General features: G+C 35.4%; 1 protein-coding gene across 1 annotated transcript; it reads right to left on the reverse strand.

Annotated features, from left to right (window-relative positions):
- Positions 1-298: 298 nt before the first annotated feature.
- Positions 299-2,024, reverse strand: foxd7 (forkhead box D7). The gene has a single exon (XM_073833563.1). It carries the CDS (start codon positions 1,659-1,661, stop codon positions 738-740), a length of 924 nt encoding a protein of 307 aa, XP_073689664.1. The 5' UTR covers positions 1,662-2,024; the 3' UTR covers positions 299-737.
- Positions 2,025-11,919: the final 9,895 nt, after the last annotated feature.

An 11,919-nucleotide genomic window follows, 5' to 3' on the forward strand; every position in this document is an offset into this window, starting at 1 on the left:
TTTGTCCTCACGTTTAAAATATGTAGGGCAGTACTCTAACTTTGTAAGTCCTGATTTATTTCTGACTTGCATATACACACGTTGTGTTTAGATGCCTACGCGTGTCAAAATTATCATAATTCCTTTTTTTTTCATTCATATTAATGAGAATAATTGACATTATAGAAAATGTGATGGTAATAATTAAAATGAATGTTTTTCAAAATGCTATCGATATCTTACCTGAGCTTACCTTTTTGGGTAGTTGTTTTTTAATTCTTTATCCTTGTGGAGAAATGAGTGAGCCTCGTCTGAAAAATAAGTGCAAAACGGCACTGTATTTACAGCACATTTAAAAAGAAAATTTACAAGTAAAACACAATTTGTTTTTTTAACATATCCCTAATCTTATAGCCGTTTTCTGGTTGTATTAAGAAAGAAACACTGTCCATGCCAAATCATGAACAAATCACGACATTTCTTGTCCATTTAAAAATGTCAATTTTATTTCCGTCAAAACGCGTAAAGGAAATTCGTCATTTAAATAGTCGATTCGTTCCAATGAAATAACATGCATGAATAAACAATTTCAGCATGTAACAGAAACACTTCACCGGATGAATTCTTGACAGAAACTAAACTCAAAAGTTCGTTAAAATGTTCGCAAACATTCGAAGCGATGCTCTACACACTTTTATACCTCGGGATAAATGAAATAATTCCTGAGAAAAAATTGTTTCGTGTTCAAATTAGCGCTGCTAGTCATTGACGCTAGCCAGGTGTCTGTGTTTAGTGGACAAATCCACGTGGCTGTGCACATCTTGCAGCTTCTGGTACTCGTACTGAAAATTGAGGACCCGAGGGAAGCCCATCGGATTGAACAGTGCTGAGGACGCGTATGGAGAGGTCGGGGCCATTGCGCAGGGGAGGCCAGTGGTGACAGGCTCGATGGCCACTGTTTGGGACTGTGGGAAAGATTTGGCTGTGACAGAGTTTCTAGAGAAAAGCGTGGACAGAGCCGGTAAAATGCCCCCAACAGGTGGCACGCCGATGGGTTGATGGAAGCCAAATGGGTAGATATCCAGACCCGGTAAATGAGCGCAGGACGCGCTGAGCCCGTACGCGCCGTAGCCGAGGTTCGGAAAGCCACTCGGTGGCATCGCATGATCTTTGAACATCCCAAATTTGAAGTGCTGCCGTTTAAATCGTTTCCTCCGCCTCAGAAAACTTCCATTCTCAAACATATCAGATGAGTTTGGATCCAGAGTCCAGTAATTCCCTTTTCCTGGATTACCGGGCTCGCGTGGCATTTTCACGAAGCAGTCGTTTAGGGAGAGATTGTGTCGGATGGAGTTCTGCCAGGCTGGGAACTTCTCTCGGTAGTACGCGAACCGGTGGCTGATAAAGTCGCATATCTCGCTGAGGGTGAGCCGCTTCTTTGGGCTCTGGAGGATGGCCATGGTGATCAAAGCGATGTAGGAATAGGGCGGTTTCACTGAAGTACTTTTGCTCGAACTTGAAGGACACATGGAAGATGGGACGTGGTCCTTATCCCCCTTGTTATGTACCTGGTCGGATGCAGAAAGAGCCGAAGTCGAAAGATGTTCGTCTCCAGACTCCTTGCCACCTTCTCCAACCACGTCGACAACGAGGTCATCCATTAAATCAGTGTCCAGGGTCATAATCCACGAGAAACGGGTTCTAAACAAGCAGACGGCAAAACGCAAGAGTCTTAAATTCTCCTTCCCTTGAAAAAAGGGCTGTTCCTGGTTCTTCAGAACACCCTGGAAGATGGATTATAAAGAGACGAACGCACTAACAACACACGATTTAATTTGGCCACACAGGAATCCTCACTATTCGAGCGCAGGAGGTCTGCAGAGCTGCGTGTGCAGCAATGTCCATCGTCCACTCCAACGCAACTGGATTCCTGCAGCTGTTCGGGAATCGGATGACGATGATGTCATGACGAAGTTCTCAGGAAGAAGCTCCACTCCAATGAAAACAGGGCAACTCGACCAGGTTCTGCCCGCAGACAGTCCTCTGAAGGAACCATGATTGATATCATGTCACAAGGGTATTACGTCGCTTAACTTTGGGAAATTGATTCTTCTACCTGCTTATTTGACTGCTCGACATCAGATACCACGTATTCTGTATAAATTAACAGTAAATATTAAAAGTGAGCATGAGCATTGTCCTTCTTTCATCTAAGCATATATACATAGTATGAAATACTAGAAATTAACTACTGTAAATAATCCACCAACACCAAAAGATTATAGTTTAGCCTATTCTTGTTTCTCTATTCAAATGGCTTTTGCATGTAAACCATGTAAAGTTTATTGAAAATATCTGAATTGGTCATAAGGGCAGAAGTTAAGAAATGCATAACGTGACATAACATGCGAATTGTGTATCTCTGTGACCCTGGACCACAAAACCAGTCATAAGTCTTCTAAATTGAGAGTTATACATAATCTGAAAGCTGATAAATAAGCTTTTAATTGGTGTATGGTTTGTTAGGACAGGACATTATTTAGCTGAGATACAACTATTTGAAAATCTAGAAGTTGAAGGTGCAAAAAAATACAAATATTAAGAAAATATTCCGAATTAAGTTTTTAGCAATGCATATTACTAATCAAAAGTTAAGTTTTGATATCTTTACAGTAGGAAATTTACAAAATATCTTGCATGATCTTTACTTAATATCCTAATATTTTTTGGCATAAAAGAAATCGGTAATTTTGACCCATACAATACATTGTTGGCTATTGGTACAAATATTCCCGTGCTACTTAAGACTGATTTTGTGGTCACATATAGCTTATCTATAACATGTCTTTTTTTTTTTTTTTTTAGCTATGCAGCAAATTTAGCAAATCAGTCGACCGTGTTCATATTCATATTCAAATCCAGATATTAAATATAAAATGCACCAACAAAAACAATGACAAATATTTAAAAAAAGTTAAAAGATATACTATGCAGAGGAACATTAAGGCAAAATACAAAATACAAAATAATTGTAAAAAAAAAAAAAAAAAAATTCAGAATATATCCCGATTGTCGTTCAGCTTTGAAGCAACCATTCTAAAATAAGAAACAGATTTCTAAAATGTATCATAAGGTGCCGTATTCTTCGCCCATATGCTTCCTCTATCTTAATATCTTGCATTTCCCATTGCGCTTAAAGTAGTTTTCCTTAATGACATGGTGAAAATTAGGTATATCATATAAAACTGTCGGGTCGTTCAGATGAAAGCGAGCCGTTTTCGCTTGCATTTGGCTGCTGAAGGCCGTGGGTTGTTTGTTTTAATGATGCAGCTCTTTGTTGAGGATTTCTACATTTCCTGCCCATATAATCGTATTGATACCGGAGCCCACCGAGCGTAGAAATGACGTGGGTGGGCATGATTTCACAAATCTATCACGCATGTCCTCAGATTGGAAACAGGCCCAGAAAGAGAGAAATGAATGAGGGATGGGTTTGGAAGCGAAAGGGGGTAATAATACTAACCCGACGCAGCAGTCCCCCAGATAATGTGCTTTAATGTGGTATTCATGGATGATGTGTTCCTATAGACAACATACTCTACAAATGGAGACGACAATAGATTACAAATGCTACGACTTGCTATGTAGGGTAAACATTATAATATCAGACGATTGATATTTGGTTTTATATTTCTACTGTGCAGTTATTAGGATAGACCTGTCATAGGGCAATATCGAATTTACATAAAGCCAAAGCCAAAAGTCCCATTACACAAATGTGTTTTTTTTAGCAGTAATTTAAAATGCTGGTCTAATAAACGTATCTCACCAAGTTAAATGAGAACAATTTTAAGAAATAAAAATAGAGACTACAATATTATAATGTTTTTGCATTATCTATTGTTGGGTGAACCCAAAAAAGCTACAAAAGTTCATTTAAAATCCAGGTACAAGCTTTCACCATGTTATAAATGTATATGCTATATTAGCATATAAACAGTCTCTAAAAACAAATGACATTCAAAAACACCATAAGAAATTATCATAAGAGTAAAACGTGTGATAACTAGCCCAGATCCAATTAAAATATGAAGTTAGAATTTGTTTAATTCACATAGATTAGGCTATTTGTCTGTTCATCCTTGTCGCCGCGTTACGGAATTTGCGGTTTGCACCATATTTAATTTATTGCGAATGAAAACGAGGCTGTGAGGGATAATTGTATACTGTTGTGTACTTGAAGTTTATTAAATGTAGAGTAACTGGTTGTCAAGAGAGACTTCTAACGTAAATACTGAAAATACATCTTCACAAAAATGATTTGCTGTGGGAAAAAAACCCAAATATGGCGTTAGGCCTACGTTTTTATTTACTTGAGTTTGGCAGATTCATTTAAGGAGGTTATATTTCCGATCACAAAACTAGCCTAATATATATCACTTTACAATTCATTTGAGCAAGAATTACCACAGTCTAATGTTTTATTTTTGTGTTCAAAACAACTTACTATCTTGAGACCGTGCTGCTCAATCTTGCCCTCAAAGAGTTGGTTGTTGAACGCAGATGGAATGAATAAATGAGTCGACTGTAGAGACAAACTGAATAGGCTTTAAGTGCCGATTTTGAGCACACTGGACAGATGTCTGCAGTATTGAAGGAAAACTCAATAGATGAAATGAACAGCGTCACCTTGTGACAAAAAGTTGTCCTGCTGTGGAAGATGACTTGTAAAGTCTTGTATCTATAAGTAGCGTCAATAACTGGCTCTCAGTATTACAACCTACATCAAATAGAGTGTATATATCAAAAAAATTTTAGTAATAAAAAAATAAGAGGAGGAAGAAAAAAGAAACGCCACATTACAGGTGCAGGCTTGTAGCCACTGCTTAGGTCTATTTTGTTGTCATTCATGTCATGTCATGCCTCATTCTGTTCAATTTAAGACAGCAGACAAACCTGTTCAGCTTTTTCATAACATAAAATGCTAACAAGCCATTTGATTTTTGATTTTGTTTTGATTGTTAAAATGTGCATTTAAATCTAAAGATGTGGATATCTGACCTAACCTCACCTGTATTATCTCCTTCTTTCTCCATTTTCGTCTTATTTTCTGGATCATTTTAATAAAAAAAAAAAAAACAATTTATTCATTTATTTATTTATTTATTCAAGAATAAATGAATAAAAATGGCATCCTACAGGTATGTGCCAAAAAATTTGAATATCAAGGGAAAGTCCATTTATTTCAATTATTTGTTTCAAATAGTGAAACTTGTATGTTATGTTAGTTCACTACACACAAATTGAAATATTTCAAGCCTTTATTTGTTTCAGTTTTGATGATTATGGATTAAAGACCAAAAATAAAAAATCCAGTATTTCACAAAATTAGAATATTTGATTAGAATATTTGTAATATTGGCCTTCAGCTCGTCTGCATTTCGGGGTCTCTGTTCCCTCATCTTCCTTTTGACAATACCCCATAGATTTTCAATGGGGTTTAAGTCAGGCAAGTTTGCCGGCCAATCAAGGACAGTTATTCCATGGCTATTAAACCAGGTACTGGTAGTTTTGGCTTTGTGGGCAGGTGCCAAATCCTGCTGGAAAATAAAATCATCATCTCCAAAAAGCTTGTTGGCAGCAGGAAGCATGAAGTGCTCTAAAATTTCCTGGTAGACAGCTGCGTTGACTGTGGACTTGATAAAAGACAATGGACCCACACCAGCAGATGACATGGCTCCCCAAACCATCACTGACTGTGGAAACCTCACACTGGACTTTAAGCAGCTTGACTTTTGTGCCTCTCCGGTCTTCCTCCAGACTCTGGGACCTTGATTTCCAAATGAAATGCAAAATTTGGGCAACAGATCAGTACTTTTTCTCCTTAGCCCAGCACAGACGCTTCTGACATTGTTTTTGGTTCCAGAGTGGCTTGACGCTTGGGATTCTCCAGCTGTCATGCAGATGTCTGTATGGTGGTTCTTGATGCACTGACACCAGCCTCAGTCCACTCCTTGTGAAGCTCCCCCAAATTTCTGAACCGCCCTTGCTTGACAATCCTCTTAAGTCTACGGTCATACCTGTCACTTGTGCAACTTTTCTGGCCACATTTTCCCCTTCCTCTGAACACTCTGTTAATATACTCCGATACTGCGCTCTTTGAGCATCCAGTTTCTTTTGCAATTGGCTTTTGAGACTTTTCCTCCTTATGGAGGGTGTCAATGATGGTCTTCTGCACAACTGTCAAGTCAGCAGTCTTCCCCATGATTCTGAAGACTACTAAGCAAGACTGAGACTATTTAAAGGCTGACGAAACATTTGCAGGTGTTTTGCGTTAATTAGCTGACTAGATTGGGACACAGGGAGCCTACAATGTTGAACTTTGTCATGATATTCTAATTTTGTGAAATACTGGATTTGGTTTTTTTTTATCTTAAATCTGTAATCATTAAAATTGAAACAAATAAAGGCTTTGTCTGTAGTGAACTAATATAACATACAAGTTTAACTTTTTGAAACAAATTATTGAAATAAATGGACTTTCCCTCGATATTCAATTTTTTGGGCACATACCTGTAGTTGAACATGTATCGATTTTCTTGTAGATCAATAAAATGACCAATAGGTGTCAGCAAAACACCAGTGTTAAAACGTTTGACTACCGGCTGATGGCACTACAAGGCTAAACGCAGATTTTCGAGCGCCTCTAATCACAGTTACGAGCAGCAACCTGGAAGGCAACTACATTATTTAGTAATATAATGCATTCTTAATATATAAAGGGTAATTTTAGTTAACACGCACCGCACCTTAGGTTTTTCTGTTGGCCATAGTCAGTACAAAATTTAAACACTTTCGATCCTTTTTAATTTTGTCATTTTCTCAGAATATCAACATTTGTGAGATTTAGCCAGTGGAAACAGTTTCGAGGTTAATTTTGATCTATGACATTTTATGATGAATATCACAGGGCTTTTGGGTCTATTTGTTAATGATAGATTCATGTTTTTCGATTTAAGTTAAAGATTTATGGAGTAAAAAGATCAAATTATACCGTTGGAGTAAAAATTCTCACCACACAGAAGGCCTAAAGTGGCATGTTGTTACTAGTGTTATTTTAAAATTTAACACTTAATGTAATTATTGATATTATTTAGGGCTGCAAACTGATTCATTGCAATTAATTGCATTAGAAAAAAGTTTACATTCTTTATATGTGTGTACTGTGTATATTTACTTATATATATATATATATATATATATATATATATAAATACACACACATATATTTGTAATATATTAAAAAATATTGTATGCATATTTATTTATACTTGTATATAATTTATATTATATATAAAAATAAATATTTTATATATAAATCTAACATACTTTTTGCTTAATATATGCATGTATGTGTGTGTACTGTGTATATTTATGTGTATATACACCCACCCACCCACCCACCAACACACACACACACACACACACACACACACACACACACACACACACACACACACACACACACACACACACATATATATATATATAAATATATATATGTATATGTATATCCTATATATATTTATACTTGAATATAATTATATATAATATGTATATAATTATATATATATATATATATATATATATATATATATATATATATAAATATTTTATATATAAATCTAACATAAATACACACATATATATTTAAAATATGTAAAAAATATTTGTATGTATATATATTTATACTTGTATATCATTTATATTACATAAAAAAGAATATAAATAATATATAAATCTAACAAATTTTTCCTTAATATATACATGTATGTGTGTGTATTTATATATATATATATATATATATATATATATATATATATATATATATATATATATATATACAGTACACACACACACATAGTATGTAAACATAAACTTTTATTTTGAATGCAATTAATCACAATTAATCATTTTGCAGCCCTATGATTATTATTATTTTGTAATTCTATGAATTAGTACATGACTGAGTGAAATCATTAGATTTGAGTGTTGCTGCTATGACATATCGTCAGTTAAAATATGGACAATTAAATATGTGAACAAAAGTCATTCATCAAATACTCCTGAAACAAAAGTATCACAGTTTTCAACATAAATAATAAATCAGCATATTAGATGATTACTGAAGGATCATGTGTGATGCTGAAAATTCAGCTTTGCATCAGAGGAATAAATTGCATTTTACAATATATTAAAATAGAAATCATGTATTGTAAATAGTAATAATTCTCAATACTACTGGTTTTACTGTATTTTTAATCAAATAAATGCAGCCTTGGTTAGCATAAGAGCATATGTTGCTTGGGAAAAAATACACAAATATTGGCTACTTCTGAATTCTGAATAACTGTCAATGAAGAAAGATGCTTTTTTGGTGTCCAGATGGTGCACTTTCAGCATCTGCCAGCAGAGGCAAACTGGGTTCAACTATTACTAGTGAGCCAAACCTTGACCTCAGTCTTAAATAGTTTTAGAGCAGCGGCTCTCCTGCCATCAATCTTTAGACAAAACACATTTATAAATTCTGCTCCTGGAGGTTCTAGCACTTTACATTTACATGATTTATTAACCTGACCCACCTAAATCATGTCAGAGTTTTCGCTTATGAATGAAGCGTTGAGTCAGATGTGTTTGATGAGGAAGACATCAGAAATGTGCAGTGCTGGGGGGCAAGAGAAGCAGCATTGAAAAAACACTGTTATAGCCCTGTGCACCTTCATATCTGAAGGGCTGACACAACTCCCACAGCTGTGCCTTTTTTTACGTCCACACACCCAAAGTGTGACAGGTGACAGTTTCCTCTTCTTAAACTCTGTGCTCACTTCTTGATTTGCTGCTTCAGGCTTTCCTCATTTACCTGACAACTGTTAACAGCCCACACACATTCACTCACACTCGTCTTCAGTCCTACTCTCTTTTCATCCACTGTCGGCTGCTCTCTGAACTCTCCCATTGTTGCTCACTAAGTGCTCCAGGGTAGAAGAGAGTGCTTAATCACAGATCAGTCACTATGACGTATATCCTTATCCTGCCTGCATTCTTCAGACACACATACACAACCACTGGAAATTGCCATGACACTCCCTGGAAATGCATTGCATGTTTTTAACACAAATACTAAGCACTTATTAAATTAAATACGGTACAAAATAAGGATTTATTTACTTCCAGAGGAAACATTTCCTGATAATTTACTCACCTCCATGTCATCCAAGATGTTCATGTCTTTCTATCTTCAGTCAAAAAATAAATACATTTCGAGGAAACCGTTCCAGGATTCCAGGATTTTTCTCCATATAGTGGTATAGACTTTAATGGGATCAATGAGTTGAAAGTCCAACCTGAAGCTTCAATGCAGCTTTAAATGGCTCTAAATGATCCCAGCTGAGGAATAAGGGTCTTATTTAGTGAAATGATTGGTCATTTTCTAAAAGAAAATAAAAAGTACTTTTTAACGACAAATGCTCGTCTTGCACTAGCTCGAACTCATGCATTATGTAATCACGCATGAGTGGCGTACCAACACAGGGTTTATAAGCGAACGTGCAAAGTCAAGAACCCTTTACAAAAAAGGGTAAAACAACGATGCTGGGCGGATTTTTCACCCTACATTTTTTTTTAACTGAAGTACACTAACCAAGCATGACTTTTCCAATGTGAATACATGCATTTGTGGTTAAAAAGCATATACATTTTTTATTTTATTTTAGAAAATAACCATTCGTTTTGAAAATATAAATATAAAATAAATAAAAATCCTGGAATGTTTTCCTTAAAAACCTTAATTTCTTTTAAACTGAAAACAGAAAGACATGACCATCTTGGATGACATGAGGATAAGTAAATTATCAGGAAATTTTTATTCTGGAAGTGCCTTCTTTCCAGCATTTACTACTAAATATTTTTGTTATTTTCATTTTATATCAAGCTATAGCAGCAATGAGATTTTATGACCTACTTTATATTTATGCTTCATGAATGCAGCCAGCTCAAATCTTGTAACATTTAAGGAAATATATTTATTTGATATTACTTTCATAGATTTCTGATTTCTTCAATGATGTATAATGACGTAAAATGTGGTGTGGTGTCATTGTGAAAAGACTAGAGTACTGTTCAAGATAGAGAGTGATGGGATACAATGGTAGATTTGGGTGACAAAGTGTAATTGTGGTCCTGGGATGAGAAAAAGGTCCAGGGCAGCGATGATTAGAGGGTAGTGTTACCACCATTGATGGACAGACAGATGTATGGATAGATGGATGGATGGGTGGGTGGTTAGAGTAGCTTTCTCTGAAGCTGGTCTCAAGGATTGACCTATTACCTAAATATTTAAATATCGGATAACATTCCATTTTCATTTCCTAATAAATAAAGAAAACTTATCATAAAAAAATCATGATATTTTTAATTATAGTGATATCTCACATCCTGAACTGCTATATTGCATCATTCAGACACCTTTCATGAAGACTTTTGTGGTACATACTTTTTGTCTTTAGAGAAGCTAGTCTACAGTATACCCATATCCTTAGAATATCTTCACTCTAAAAATAGTCTGTAAAAACTGGGCTCAATGTACTGTACGATGGTTTTCACTGGTATTTTAAATTATGCATTGTGTTGCCTTGCATTTTATGCTTAAAGAGATAGTTTACCCAAAAATGAAAATTCTGTTATTAATTACTCACCCTCATGTTGTTCCAAACCCATAAGACCTTTATTCATCTTCAGAACACAAATTAAGATACTTTTGACTAAATCTAAGAGCTTTGTGACCCTGCATAGACAGAAACACAACTGACATGTTCAAGGCCCAGAAAGGTAGTAAGGGCATTGTTAAACTAGTCCATGTGACAACAGGGGTTCAACTGTAATTTTATGAAGCTGTGAGAATACATTTGTGTCAAAAATAATGACTTTATTCAAGGATTTCTTGTGTTATGGTATTCTCAATAATGGCGGCAGACTATCCCGGGAGAGAAGAAATTGTTGAATAAGGTCATTATTTTTGTTTTCTATGCGCACACAAAGTATTCTCGTCGCTTCGTAAAATTACGGTTGAACCACTGAGGTCACATGGACTATTTTAATGATGTCCTTACTACCTTTCTCGGTCATGAACATGTCAGTTGTATTGCTGTCTATGCAGTGTCAGAAAACTTGGATTTCATCAAAAATACATTAATTTGTGTTCCGAAGATGAACAAATGTCTTATGGGTTTGTAATGACATGAGCGTGAGTAATTCATGACAGAATTTTCATTTTTGGGTGAACTATCCCTTTAAAGTAAATGCTCATAAACTTAATAAAATATCTTGGCAGAAAATGACCAAAATCTTATTTTTTAGCTTATAGTGTAGTTTTGCTTCTATCTAAATCCACTGGAATCACATCTATCATTCTAGTAAACAAATACTGGTGGCGGAGCTTGAGCTGCCGTCTCTCTTTCATGTGGAGTCTGGTATCATGAAAATAAAATCGTGATCTGGTAAAACCTTCAGAACTATGTTGGTGGAGCAGAATTAAAACATCAGGGCTGTGAGGGGAATATGAGATTTTAATGTCATAAAAGCAGTTATCTGCTCTTTTGTGGGTAAGGTTTACTGCACGCGCACTCAGATGTTTCTTTAACGTCGATGAACAACAAAGATATGGCAACGAACCACATTTTATTGCAAAATAAACCCAGACAGGGTTATCAGGACCCAGATGAAGATAATTATTTTGTGACATCTGGCTGTTCATGGGATATGAGTACACTGTAAAAAGTTTCAACTTAAAAACTTAACTTTAGCAGCTGCCTTAAGATTTTAAGTTAAATCAACTTAAGTCATTTAAACTCACAAGTTATATCAATTCATTTTTATTGTAAT

The sequence above is a fragment of the Garra rufa genome, chromosome 1 (assembly GCF_049309525.1).
Source record: "Garra rufa chromosome 1, GarRuf1.0, whole genome shotgun sequence".
NCBI classification, from domain to species: Eukaryota; Metazoa; Chordata; class Actinopteri; order Cypriniformes; family Cyprinidae; genus Garra; species Garra rufa.

Bases quoted from the DNA above. Each gene is read 5' to 3' on its own strand.
- foxd7 (XM_073833563.1), bottom strand. From the start codon at position 1,661: ATGACCCTGGACACTGATTTAATGGATGACCTCGTTGTCGACGTGGTT.